The 14,683-nt window shown below is 39.3% G+C and overlaps 2 protein-coding genes across 2 annotated transcripts in view; both read right to left on the bottom strand.

The window, feature by feature from the left end:
- LOC113406615 (E3 ubiquitin-protein ligase listerin-like) overlaps window positions 1-7,927 on the bottom strand; it is a 41,176-nt gene extending 33,249 nt beyond the window's left edge. Inside the window, exons 1-4 of the mRNA XM_026652304.1 lie at window positions 7,847-7,927; window positions 3,619-3,822; window positions 2,873-2,971; window positions 866-1,096 (exon numbers count right to left, since the gene is read on the bottom strand). Of these exons, the coding sequence (XP_026508089.1) occupies window positions 866-1,096; window positions 2,873-2,971; window positions 3,619-3,822; window positions 7,847-7,888 (576 nt within the window). The 5' untranslated portion in view covers window positions 7,889-7,927. The remainder of the gene's footprint in view (window positions 1-865; window positions 1,097-2,872; window positions 2,972-3,618; window positions 3,823-7,846) is intronic.
- A 2,752-nt stretch (window positions 7,928-10,679) lies between these two features.
- LOC113406474 (RWD domain-containing protein 2B-like) lies at window positions 10,680-13,393 on the bottom strand. Its single transcript, XM_026651617.1, has 4 exons — window positions 13,002-13,393; window positions 12,845-12,912; window positions 11,675-12,040; window positions 10,680-10,974 (listed from the first exon to the last, which is right to left on the bottom strand). The coding sequence occupies exons 1-4, from the start codon at window positions 13,215-13,217 to the stop codon at window positions 10,740-10,742; spliced, it is 885 nt and encodes a 294-aa protein (XP_026507402.1). The 5' UTR covers window positions 13,218-13,393; the 3' UTR covers window positions 10,680-10,739.
- Between the last annotated feature and the right edge of the window lie 1,290 nt (window positions 13,394-14,683).

Raw genomic sequence — 14,683 nt, 5'->3', positions numbered from 1 at the left:
ATATTTTTTCATAGGTGAAAGTTAACCACAAGCTATAAGTTAGTCACGTGAGAGTAAGCACTAAATAATGAAGCTTCAACACCCCTCTGATGCAGGCAGCTAGTTATTAGGCACATTTTACAAATGAGGAAACAAAGGTAAAGACAGTTGAATTGACCAACCCAGGTCATATGAGACAATGGCAGAGCCAGGGTCAGAATTTTGGTTTCCTGACTCCTAGTCCCATGATCTGACCACAGTTAGACCATACAGCCACTGTTCTGACAGCAAGTAGTCCCATATCTCCAGAATTGGGGGGGGGGGGGTTAAAAAACTCTATATCAAGGCTTTGTAATCACAAACCATCAATCTTATAATCTAATTTTTCCATACTTCAAATGGCTCTGCTCCAGACATAGATTTCCTAGTGTATATACATCTTGCACAGCACAAGGTACAACCACGCTTTCGGAAATTGGTCCAGACTACTACTGCAGTTAAACCAGTTCAGCTGAACATTTTGCCAGCATCTGTTGTCAGTGACAGGTAAGTGCTGTTTGGAACACACTTGGTGACTGAGCATCATCTGCTGTGCATATGCAAATGCATAGCAAAGAAATTAGTTCCTATACATCCACATAGCTCTACAGACCCATGCAGCCTCAGTGTGTATGAAAAATTAAGGGAGATATTGGGGACTGTATCCTCGTCTCAATCACCATTAGCATTAATAGGAGTTTCAGTTGAGAAGAGAGTATACCTTTCTGAATGCAAATGCAAAGAATGCATGAGTTAACATTTGCAAGAAAAAAAAATCTTCTCTCTTCATTAACAGATGACAACTACTTGCATAAAGCTTTAAGGACATAGTATTCTCTAAACTCACATTCAGAACTTCTTCTTTACAAAATGCTACGGCTTCAGGTTGTTTACTTGAAGGGAAAGCTGTCTCAAATGCCACTTTAGCTGCCGATGCTGCAGGGGAGTAAGTATCACACTTAGCAATCAGCCAGTATCCCATGATACTTTTTAAATAAGGAGCCAAGTGTTTCTTTACTTTAAGAATAAGTTGCTCAAAAGCTTGCTGTGTTGCTTCTCGAACACGGCGGTCATGATCCTGTTTTAAAATAAAGATTTTTTAACAGAAATACATTCTCTGATACCAAGAATACCAAAACACAAATTCTTTTGCTCTGCTATCATGTCCCAACTTCCCCCGCTCAAAACAAAAAGTTGTCTGTATTCAGTTGTATGGTTTCAAATTGAGTCCTTATATGCCAAACCTAAAGGCTTATATTCACTAATCCCCCATCCTTTTCATCAATGAAATGAAACAATATTAGTCATAAACAATGCAAAACATTTCAGTTAATAATATCTAGAAGTAAAGTCTTAAGAACTAATAATTGATTTGGGGCATATATCTTCTAACTTTTAGGATTAATTGTTAATCATGCAAGTAATCCTGTTGATTCAGTGACTTCAATGGGACCATTAGCTTGAGTACAGATTGCAGAATCCAATCTTCATCATAGGAATGCCCTTCAATTTCTTAAATAACCTTTCTATATTAACAGTATTGTCATCAAAGAGAGTGGGGATGGGAAATAGAGGAATCATATCTTAAAACAACTTTGAATCATCTATGACAAGAGAAGTGAGTTTGAGAATTTCTGTGATTTTTTTTAGATGCTGGAATACAGACAAGAAAGACAAACCACTTTCAGTGTAATTTTGTTCAGAGCATATTTGTCTCTTTAGTTTAACCACCAAGTCTATATTACACTTTGCTTAGAACAGTTCTATTGATTAAGCTGCATTAGAGACATTAGTTACACCTCCATAAGTGTACAGCACTACACACCTTCCCAAAGGTTGAAGAGTATCCTAAAGATTACAAATACTTTGATGTAATATGAATACACTGGAATCCCTAAATGCAGACTATGGTCCTATTTTACCAACATAACCATGAACCGTACATCAAAGCAGCATACCACATAAGAGCTATAATCCCTTTGGATTCCATTAACTACTGTGGATAGCATAAAATATACAATATATGACTGTATTTATATTGTATCCATGTCTAGATTTTTCCCTTAATGTTCAAAAAAGGTTAGAACAAGAAAAGGTAAATAGGAAACTGCCTTCAATTAAGAAACTTTTCTCATTAGCATAAAAACATCTGGGAGTCTGCATGAACCATGCATAATTGGATTTGTAAATCTCAAGCATTTGTTGGCACTGATATATTAGTAGATTTTTTATGTTCCATGGCTCCTAATAAGAATATAGGAATTTCTGAAACACATCAGAACAGACATCCATCTATTCCAGTATCCTACCTCCAATAGTGCCAGATGCTTCAGAGAAATATGCTAGAATTCTTATAAAGGACAACTATGGAGTAACCGATCCACAGGTGAAGTTTCTTCCCAACTCCTGTTGGAGAATTGTTTATGCCCTAAATCATGAGGCTTTATATTCTTTAAATTATTTATCCTATCTCATAGAACTGTGGATGTTCTCATTGTCCACATACATGCTTATGTAGTCAAAGAGCTTTCTTATGTTGAAACCTGAAGCTGAAAAACCTGGATAATGTTCATTTAAGGTGCTAGTGATTAAAAGCTTCTATCCATACAGCAGGCACAGCACAGGCATGAGCAATGAAAGCTTCCCCACGTTGCCCTGATGATGCGTCCCAACCACTTAGGACCAAGTGCTTTTCTCCGAGTTCTAACAGGTTTTTTTTTAAAACTAGCGAACCCACAAAAATATACAATTAGGTGTATCGATCTGATTGCCTTGTGGATTACCACAGAAACTGCCCAGAGCAATTTTATTTGTTGGTTTACTTCTGTCATAACCTAAGTCCTTTAATACTTACAAGTGAGATTTTACAGTAAATTCTTGGCCAGTAAGGAAGAACACCTTTAACAACTTCTGATTCTCTTTCCTTACACATCGCCCCAAACTCCTGCATAGCCTAAAATCAAAATACCAACAGCGTGGGATTAGAAAAATTGCAGGTGAATGTATATCTTGAAATTTACTAAATTTACCAACTACTGCCTGGTACTGTAATTCTCATGAAACTAGAAATTGGTTCACTTCTTGCAATTGGGTCTAAAAACTCTAGTTAACTGGAGTTACTCTTGCAAATCCTCTTTGCATCAGAATCAGATGACAGACCTTTCTAAAGGTCTTCCAAAACATCTTAAAACTGCATACAATCAAAATCAAGCTTTTGAGGCATACAAAAAGTATTTCAAAGATGCTAAACAAATTACAGTATATGCTATGGAGTTTGCTAGCGTGAAAGTAACATTGATTATTTTAGTAGATTCCTTTCTAGCACTTTACACAAAAATATTCCCCTTCCCAAGCAAAATATCAAAAGAACCCTTGCACAAATGAATATTAGAACTAGATGTCTCAAATGTACGCTTGTTACATCCAACTTTGTCACAATTTTTTTTTAGATTCTATGGCTTAAACCATGATCTCACTGAAGTCAATGGGAGTTTTACCAATAACTTCAGTGGAACCAGAATTTCACCCTATAAACTTTCAAGTTATCTTTCTCTTAAAGGATGTTTAAAAAGTAAACTAAGGGATATAGGATACACATACTTTTAATTTTGTTATGACATCTCTTTTGGAGAGTTTTCGCAGCACCATTCGAAAATCAGCATCTACAAGGCTGTCTATTTCTTCTGCTCCTTGGACTGCAGGTACATATCCTAGATCACTCTGAGATGTTCCAAAGCCAATAAACCCAGGCACTGTTCCACGCTCCTTGGCAAGGAGCTCTGCAGCTCTGCCACTGCTGGAGGGCTGATATAAACAAGAATGAGAAGTCAATTAATTATTCATGTCCTTTTAAACCATTTTATTTCTTACTGAAATGTTGGTTTTGGAAACCATTTTCATGCACAATCTAAATCATCACACTTGAAGAAATGACCCTGCAGGTTTGTGTCTTATAATTGATCTGCTGCTCCAAGGAAAAAGTTTCACATTATATGCCTTATCATTAAGAAATTCTACCAGGGCTTTAAGTAGAGAAATCTGAAATGGTAATTTTATTTTTCAAACTTAGGTTCAATATTTTCATTAATTTTCACAATATAAAATTAACCCAAAGAGCAAAAAACAAACAAACCCCAAATCAGCAACAAATACAAAGGGGGCCAGAGAAGATTTAGGGGAATGGGGTACATCACAATGTCACATGACTTGTTGAATTATTATTGAAAATGATTGCTTTTCTTTAGTTTAGCTTCTCCTCTAACTTGTTCCAGTGAAGTTAATCCAGTGCTTATTTTAATCAGTGCCTCCCACTTCTTTAAGGAACTGAGACCAGATGTTCCAAAAAGATTGATGCTTTGAGGTGTTCCGTAGCAGATCTAGAGGTTCCAAATAGGACTGTCAAATGATTAAAAAAATTAATTGCGATTAATCACGAGATTAAAAAATATAATTGTGATTAGTCGCAGTTTTAGTCGCTCTATTAAACAATAATAGAATACCATTTATTTAAATATTTTGGATGTTTTCTACATTTTCAAATATATTGATTTTAGTTACAACACAGAATAAAAAATGTACAGCGCTCACTTTATAGTATTTTTTATTACAGATACTTGCACTGTAAAAAAGATCAAAGAAATAGTATTTTTCAATTCACCTGATACAAGTACTGTAGTGCAATCTATTATGAAAGTGCACCTTACAAACGTAGATTATTATTTTTTGGTTACATAACTGCAAAACAATGTAAAACTTTGGAGCCTACAAGTCCACTCAGTCCTACTTTTTGTTCAGCCAATCACTAAGACAAACAAGTTTGTTTATATTTATGGGAGATAATGCTGCCCACTTCTTATTTACAATTTCGCCTGTTAGTGAGAACACGTGTTTGTATAGAACGGTTGTAGCCGAAGTTAAATGGTATTTACATGCCAGATATGCTAAACATTCATATGCCCCTTCATGCTTCGGCCACCACTCCAGAGGACATGATTCCTCACTGATGACGGGTTCTGCTTGATAATGATCCAAAGCAGTGCGGACTGACGCATGTTTATTTTCATCATCTGAGTCAGATGCCACTAGCAGAAGGTTGATTTTCTTTTTTGGTGGTTCCGGTTCTGTAGTTTCTGCATCAAAGCGTTGCTCTTTTAAGACTTCTGACAGCATGTTCCACACCTCATCCTTCTCAGATTTTGGAAGGCACGTCAGATTCTTAAACCTTGGGTCGAGTGCTGTAGTTATCTTTAGAAATCTCACATTAGTACCTTCTTTGTGTTTTGTCAAATCTGCAGTGAAAGTGTTCTTAAATCAAACAACATGTGCTGGGTTGTCATCGAAAACTGCTAGAACATGAAATATATGGCAGAATGTGGTAAAACCATAGAGCAGGAGACATATAATTCTCCCCCAAGGAGGTCAGTCACAAATTTAATTAAGGCTTTTTTTTTTTTTTTAAACAAGGGTCATCAGTGAACACTGTACACTTTGTATTCTGTGTTGTAACTGAAATCAATATATTTTAAAATGTAGAAAAACATCCAAAAATATTTTTAATAAATTTCAGTTGGTATTCTATTATTGTTTAACAGGACACTTAAAACTGTGATGAATCACAATTAATTTTTTTAATCAAATTAGTTTATTTTGAGTTAATCACTTGAGTTAACTGCAATTAATTAACAGCCCTTGTTCCTAAGGTTCAGCAAAAGTGTAACAAAGTATCAGTTAACTTTCACAAGTTGTTGGTGTTTTCTTTTAAAAAAACAAAAAAACAAATAATAGAAATGTTGTGATCATTAGGCATAAAATTACTACAGACATGGTGGCTAAGCTACACTTGTGTGGCCACCATAACTTTGAACTAAGTAATTTCTGTGAATTTAAAATCTGTCATAATGATGCATTTCCCAGCGTTCCTTTGTCTTCCCTAACATAAACACATAGCAGTGTGTACATATTAAAAAAAAATACCTACCCAAACTAAACATTACACTGCACACACAATTCTTCCCCTGGGAAGAGAATGAACAAACCACACATGACAGATGTCACATCATTTCTGGATTGCACTCAGGTCCAGATCCACAGAGGTATTTAGGTAAAGCCCTGTGCAGATACAAAATTTGTATCCACATCCGATCCGCAAACATGGTCCACGGATATCCGCAGATTTGCAGTGCTCTACATATAAAATTTGGATCTGCATCCGTTCACAATCCACAAACATGGTCCGTCGATATCTGCAGATATAAAGTGGATATCTACAGATTTGCAGGGTTCTATATCTAGGCTCCTACCTTCCACTGAAACTAAATACCTCTGTGGATCTTGGCCTCAGATACCATGCTGATGTGGCACTAGAAGAGCCTATACAGAACAGAAGCTGAAAACTTGTACATTTAAAATAAATTAAGTGTAATTACAGATACTACATTAGTTCAAGACCCATGCCAATTTGTGATCACATTTTTCTCTTCTTAAAAGAAGTCTCTTACCCACAGCTGTCTGAAAAGGCCTGCACAAGCAACAGAGGAAATGAGGTCATGAGCCCACAGACGTTTATGCACATAGTTAACTTCGCATATGACTAGCCCCAATGAAAAGTCACCATCTTACACCAGGCAATCATGCTAGTCCTGCCAGTTCTACTAGCAGACAAGAATCCACCTATGGAGATGACAGGCACCTGAAGGCAGTGCTGTATTTCAGGATGGTCACATTGCTTGCTGAGTCTCTGCAAGCTGCATCCCCAATTTAAATATAAAAGGGTTTTCTACCTGCTTCGTTTTACACCGGTTGGCTGCTGGTCATGGTCCCCATATGAATTAACAAAAAAGTGAGAGCAGGCATACAAATTTGGGTAGCCAATTATTTCCTTGTGGACGATAACAAACTTTAGAGCAGTGGTTCTCAACATGAGGCCCGTGGGCCACTTGCAGCCCAATCAGCAACCAGAGGTGGCCCATGTGACATCCTCAGGGCCATACAGCTAGTATATATATTGTGTGGCTATATGGCCCATGTAACACATAGAGAGATGCATATGCAGCCCACAATGGTAAATAGGTTGAGAACCACTGCTTTAGAGTATGGCCTGTGAACCTGTGTAACATTTCAGATTATGGCCAGAAGGGACCTCTGATCTCCTGGCCTCCTAACACAGGCCACAGAATTCCACCCACCGACTCCTGCAAAGGAAGGAATTATTCCCTCAAGCATGTAAGCAAGCACTATTGCTCTTTAGACCAGACTACACTAGACATTTTTGAGGATGTAGCCATGTTGGCTAAGGATATGGTTTTTTGCAACATTGGTATATGACCAAAAGCCCTAGTGTAGCTGCGGTTGTCCCAGCATAAACATGTTTTTGTTAGTATGGTTTATTTCATTGGGGGTAATGGTTATGAACGACACCCAGAAAAGCACTTATTTGCCCATATACTGTGCATCGCCACGGGCCGGGTTTGCCACTGGCGAACCTTTTCTAGCACAGCCCTGACCCTGGCAGCTTAGATTGGGCTGGGTAACACCTGTTAGGAAGATCTCCCGTCTCAGGTGAGCAGGAGTGTCCCAGCCCCCTGCTCTTCTCTTCCAAAGGCCGATCACCCTGTGGGGCAGACCCCGGGCCCAGTGTCACTCCCAGGCACGCATGCCCCATGGCTGTGGGGCTGGGACCCCATGGGCAGACCAGGGGAAGGGAAGGGGGTGACACCGCCGCTTTCCCCCCAGGCCTAGACGTCCCCCACCGCACAGGCCGGGGAAGGGGCCAGTCAACCCCCTGCTCCTGGGGGTTGGAGGGGCCGCCGCCCGGACCGGGCGGACTCACCCGCACGTTGCCCTTGGTTCGCTGCTTGTTCTTCCCCCCCATGGCGGCGGCGGCGGCGCAGCAGGAAGCGGCCGGAGTGGGACCCGCAGACAGCCGAGCCGAGCCGGGCCGGGCGGGGAGGAGCGGCGGGGGCGGCGCTTGCAGGCCAGGGAGCCTCCCCCCGGCGCGGAGGAGGGTGGGGACCGTGCCATGGCAGGGGAGATTCCGTTGCCTGCACCGCCCGCCCCACGCTGAGCCCGGAGCCCCCCTCGGGCTGGTGCCCCCAGACCCGCGGAGCCCGTGAGCCCTAGGGGCACCCCCCGCTTTCCCTGCCACAACAACGCGCCCCCGCGTCCGGGGAGGCTACTATGGTCTGGTCGCTTTTCCACCACCATCGCCAATGCCCGGCACTTGGAAAATCAGGAGTCAGGCCCCCCAAATCATCAACGGCCTTAAAAATCACGAGGTTGTTTTTTTTTAACAAATAATAAATGTTAGGTTTTTATGTCCCGTCTGGATTTCATGCCTCTAGGGTACACTGGGTACACGTTTTTGCTTTTGTCCTTAATAATGAGGCCAGGGATAGAAATATTTTTTATTTATTGTTACGAAAATTGAGATTCCCATGAAATCACTTGATTCCAGGAACTGGGGCTTGAACAAAAAAACAACACATGCCACAAGATTTGGTAATACTGTTTTTCACAGATGTAGAATTTCCTTCACCAACACTGCACCTTCCCCAGCTGGCATGCAAGGTACAGGGTGCTGGCTGGCTGATTGCCACCGAGCCAGAGATGGCAGCTTGTCCATGATGTTACGGTGTGTGGACAGACAGCAGACTCCCATATCTGTCACACTTCATTAAACTGCACACTTTACAATCCACTATTTGCCCTTCAATACATTTAAGCCTTCATATAGGGCTTGATCCAAAATCTACTGAAATTAATGGAAGTTCTTCAATTTACTTAAATGGGCCAATTATTGCACTTTAATTTAAATGACAGGTCTCAGAGTAGCAGCCGTGTTAGTCTGTATCCGCAAAAAGAACAGGAGTACTTGTGGCACCTTAGAGACTAACAAATTTATTAGAGCATAAGCTGAAGAAGTGGGTTGTAGCCCACGAAAGCTTATGCTCTAATAAATTTGTTCTAAGGTGCCACAAGTACTCCTGTTCTTTTTAATTTAAATGGCAACCAAAGAGAGAAATCTGAAAGTACATACTGTAAAGCTTCCTAAAGTGTCATGACATAGCCTTTCAGAAGATAAATGCATGAAAGTACTTAAAACAGGAGTATGCACAAACGTACATTTTGATGTACGTGAAGTGCTTTTTTTTTTTTCAAAAACAAGACAGCTTGATATGATATTCCTTAAAAATAGTTACACACATCTATATTAGAATGATTGCAGAGGTCAGATAAATGGGAAATGAACATTTTTAGTAATTGCTGCTGTATCTTTGTGATAATTACATTAACATAGTTCCAAACTGAAATATCTTTTTAAACCATAGCTTCTACTAATATTTTTGAAAATACTGTAATTCCCTAGTACACTTTGGATAACTCTTTTAATCTTAAGTAAATCCATTCTAGTACAATTAAAGACCAATACTTTAGCAGGGTTCGAAAGAGGAAACAGAATTGTGTTGTGAGCTGAAATCAAATATCCACCACAAAAGCTGTCTCACCAATTTTTGCCTACATAAGAGATTTGAATGTCACCATCCATGACATTCAGTGTGTACTGCTTATTAAATGTACACAACTTTCAAAGTTCGTTACAATGTAGAATACTACCTTTAGGGAAAATAATAAAGAGTTCAGTCTTTTCTTATGAATTAATGTATATTAATTTATTGAAATCTGACGCAAAATTATACAAAGTCTGATCCTGCAAATTTTCTCTCATGTGTGTAGTTCTTATTCATATGATTTCTATTTAAGTCAGTGGGAGTAATTATATAAAAAAGAGTTTGCAAACTGTAAACTTTTGGGGGCAAGGACCGCCTTTTTGTTATGTACGTGGCTAGCTCAATGGGGCACCAATCCTGATCAAAGTTTTTAAACACTACTAAAATAGAAATAATAATAGAATTGAAATCATCAATTATAAACTTGTTAGGGCAACTAGTGTGTCTTTTCTGTGGGCCCCATCTTTCAAACCTTCTTTTCCTTGTGTGAGTAGTCCTTATTCATGTGACTAGTCCGACTGGCGTCAATAAAACCACTTGTATGAGTAAGGCTTTGGAGGATCTAAGCCTATCTTTATAAAGCACCATGTTCAACTGCAAGTATTATAAGCAGCAAATATTAAATAAATGTTTTGGAATCAAAACATCTGCTGGTAGTGTATGTAAATACAGTGTTCAATAATGTAAAAGACAACATTTCTTTCCAGAGATGCCTGCTTAAAATAACTGTAATCATTGGAAAATCACACACCCATGTTTTCTTCCCTTCCCATTCCATATTTTACACACACACACATATAATCCCATGTCTATAATATGATGTGCTGTATCTCTGCCCAAAACTAACACTTTTCACAAACATCTGGATCTTTTTTACTATATTACATAGATATAATCAACTTCTCCAAGGTGAAGTTTTAATAATTCAGATTATAAATAGCACACAGCATCTCTCAAAAAGCTGTTGTTGGTTTATTGTTGTCGTTGTCTTTGTAATTAGCATCATATCTTTCCCTTAAAAATATCTTTATATTAAAGCATTCATATAGATCATTATTTAAAAGAATATTCATTTTCATGGAAAACTGAATTCGTCTTATAAAGGAGCAGTAATCATTCCCCTCACTGATCAACTTCAATTTCAGAGGGGAAAAGAATAATTTATCCAAGACTGTCACATAATTTTTCAAGTTCATTGATTGGATCCTTGCTGATCTAACATCCTTCAACTCCAAAGTACATCTGAAAAACATCAGCACAACCCTTTTCATCTAAAAAATGATAGAGCTGCCCCAGATCCATATGATTTCCTCTGGTACCATGTGCATCAAATACTTTTTCTTCAAAAGATGAGAATTTTCTTTGTTTCTGCATCTCAGCATGTGACCCATCCAGAGAAATATCCTCTCTATGGCGAATTAAAATTCTCCGCCATGTTAATCTTCTGACTCTGAAAACAATTAGGGAAATATGAATCCATAAAATGTAGCACATTTTATAAAATGTTATGAAGCAGATTATGAAAGGAGGAGAATCGACAAATTTCAATTGTGTAGATACCTGGGATACACATTATAGCTCATTAGCCAATCAGTCAAACAAACATATACATACCTGCAAACATTCCTAGAACCAGAGCATTGTTTCTTTACAGAACAGAACAGTCAATAAAGTTGGGATTTATATATAACTACACACCTCCACCTTGTCTGTGCGAGGAATTTTCTTACCCTTTTTCTTTATTACTAAATGGGCAGAGCTGAACCAGGTCTACACTACACGAAAATACAAATGATACAAGCAATATAAAAAATATTAACGAGACTGGTGGTACAGCATACTCTTGCTACACAGCTGACGTAGAGCTGACGGGGGAGGCAAGAAGAAAAGCACTGCATGCACTAGTCAAAGAGAACCCTTTGCTGGCTAATTTATGGCCCTGATGGCTATAAGAAGTGGCAGAAGGTGGGAGGTGTAAATGTATTGTGATAAAATATAAAACATATACTTTTCATAGACAAGATGTTGATTTTACCAGTACTACGAGTTGCCCACCTTCTGAACAAATGTACAGAACCACAACATAACAAGCACAATATTCTAACCACCAATGTTACTTAAAAGCAAAATATAGTATATAAAAAGCAAACCTTGACCAGAATTCTTCACAAGTACTCTGTGGGCCTTCTACACAAATGACACCTGGTTTCCCAGGCATGCTAAACCCCGACAGAGCGAGCTCCTTAGACCAATCAACAATATTCTTTCTTTTATGCTTGTTGTAGATGTGATGACTATAGATCCATAATCTAGTGAAAATGACATCTTCTGACTGCATAGTCCTCAATGTCGTCACTAAGGAAGATGAAAGCTCCTTATCGATATAAGCAGCTGCATGATCTTTAACCCATTCTCTTGCATTTAATACACAGACCTCACCACTGCAGTTTCTCTGCAAGTATGTTTTTAGATCTGTGTTCAGCTGAATCTGCTGTGATCGGCTTATTGATGGTGAGCTAAGGAAAAAATATTAACACATCTTGTTAGCATATCTTTTTTAAAAGGTAGGGAAATCAAAATGTCTAAAAACTCTATTATGTTGTTAGTTTAGAACTGGTACAAAAGCATTTTGTTTGGCTAAAACATTTAAGTTAATATTTCCTAAGAAAATCCCATTTTAGCCTTTAAAGAACTAGCTGCAGATTTTATATATAGCACTATATAGCTGTAAATTTTAAACAGGAAAAGCCCAGATGAGAATTTATGATGGCCACTGCAGTATTGTTCTGAGATATACAATGTAACAGAAACAAACAAAAATACTAAAACAGAAATAATGCAGGTCAGTGAGTAACAATATTCTGCCAAGCAGAAGGATGAGATTTATTAAACAACCGTTCACTTCTTAAGTTAGAACCAACTGGAAGCATTGTCACGATGGACTATGGCCCAGATCCTCAAAGGTATTTAGGAACCTAACTCCCACTGAAATATCTTTGGGAATCTGAGCCTATGTTCCTTACTTGGACACTGGTCCTGTAAAATGATCAACGCTGGAAGACCATCACTGTGCCCGCATGGAGCCACAATAATTTCACTGTACTGGGAGCTAGCACTCCTATGTTCTATTCTCAGCTCTGTCACTCACCTGCTGCATGACCCTGAGCAAGCCACTTCACTACTTTGCATCTCTGTTTCCCTTCCCACCCTTTGTCTGTCGTGTTTATTTAGACTGTGTGCTCTTTGGGGCTGTCTCTTGCTATTATTTATTGATCTAGTAAATTTTAGCTTTTAGTTCCCTGTCTAGAAATATGCAGTACCTGACAGTAATTTCTGGTAGAACAGCTGGGTAGTTAAGTGGTAAAGCACAGGATAAAGAAAGCATTACCTAAAAAAAAAGAAAAGAAAAAAAAAGGGCATTAAAATCTGATCTTAAATGTCTTTTTTTCTTTCCTTTCAAAAATATGGCTACATTACCATATTGGCATCAGCAACCTCTTGTTTTACATTCAGTATAAACTGAACTTTTGAAGATGGGATCTCTGATGTCTTATTATCAATATAATGTTTTAGTTCTGCTACAGCCAACTGGTCAGTCACAATAAACTCATCTTCATCAGGAAACATACTAGAAAGTAGGTCTAACTCAGAAAGTTGTACTTCAGCTTCTTCCAAATTAGTCATTTTGGCCATGTTTTAGCTGTTTCCTAAATAAAGAAATTAGAGGGAAAAATGAAAAGACAATTCTAATAGATACAAATACAAGTTTAAGGCCCAATCATGCAACTCTTATGTGAGTAATATTAATTCATATAAATCCCACCAAAATCAATGGGATTGCTCATAAGAGCTGATCAGCTAAGGGTTTGCAGGATGGGGCCAATATAGAAATGGTGGCTGAAATCTTGGCCCTATTTAAATCAATGGGAACACTCATGACATCCCATTGATTTCAATAGGGCCAGGATTTCACCCTGTGTTTTCATTCAAATGTTTTTGGCTTACACAGTGTGATATGTTTTGAATTTCATCATTTGCATTGTTTTGGTATTTGCAGTGCTGGATAAAGCTATGCTTAGGGGTCTGTCCTTCCAATAATATGTGGAGAAATTAGGCATATAGTGCCAATTTAAGCATCAAAGTGCAGAAAAGTGGTCAGAAAAGTGATTGTAGAAATGGGACATTCTTGCTCATTGGATCTGCTCATTGTACATTCAAAGACATATTTACTGTATTGACAAAATCATCTACAAGATTTTGCTAATATTAGCCCTGCAGAGCCAATATAGACATGGGAGAGTGTGATGAATTTTATTACGCCTTCCAACTTTACCAAATGGTTAACTACATGCTAATTAGAGAAATGTTTACAAGTGATGATGCATGACCCAAAAGAATCTCTCTGGACTTTCATACCCCATAATGGGGTTTCCAGCACTGGCAGTTGTTATAATAAGCACTCCTAGGAGTGGAGGAAGCAGCCCCATTCTAGAAAGAAGAACAAATTACATTTTTTAATTTTAAAACACACACCACATCTCAAAAGTAGAACCACAGTCTATGCTAAGTCCACAGCAGTGTACTTGTAGCTGTGTCAGTCCCCGGATATTAAAGAGAGAAGGTGGGTGAGGTCGTATCTTTTATTGGACCAAACATCTGTTGGTGAAAGAAACCAGCTTTCTGAGCGACACACACAGCTCTTCCTCCGGTCTGGGGAACAGCCAAACACAAGGGGGAACCGACTGTTTAGCATAAGTAGTTAGAGCGTCTGGTAAGTGTCCGTGGGCCACTCTACCCCGAACGGTCCCTTAGCGAGACGCTGTAACTACTCAGGCGGACCAGTCGGTCCCGCCGCGCGTGCAGCTGCCAGGCTGGGGCACCTTCCCCGGGCCGGAAGAAGCGCTCAGCTCTCACCAACCGAAGCTGCTCCAGAGAGAGTCGCTGCCTCCCCCATTATTTGAAAATCTGAGCTTTAAATCACCGCGGTGAGCCCGGAACCCGCCCCGCAGCTCACACCGCGCAGCGCTACAGCTTCCCACGTAGCCGCAGCCCAGCACAGACCCCCCAGCTCACACCCCTCCGACTGCGCCTGCGCCTCCACCCTGGGCCGGGACGTATACAGGCCACTCCGCTATTGCGCATGCGCTGCGGGTCTTGCA

This window comes from Terrapene carolina, unplaced genomic scaffold, assembly GCF_002925995.2.
Source record: "Terrapene carolina triunguis isolate 2854851 unplaced genomic scaffold, T_m_triunguis-2.0 Scaffold31, whole genome shotgun sequence".
In the NCBI taxonomy this organism is placed as follows: Eukaryota; Metazoa; Chordata; order Testudines; family Emydidae; genus Terrapene; species Terrapene triunguis.
Note: the sequence above shows the minus strand (reverse complement) of the source record. Positions and strands in the feature narration are given on the sequence as shown.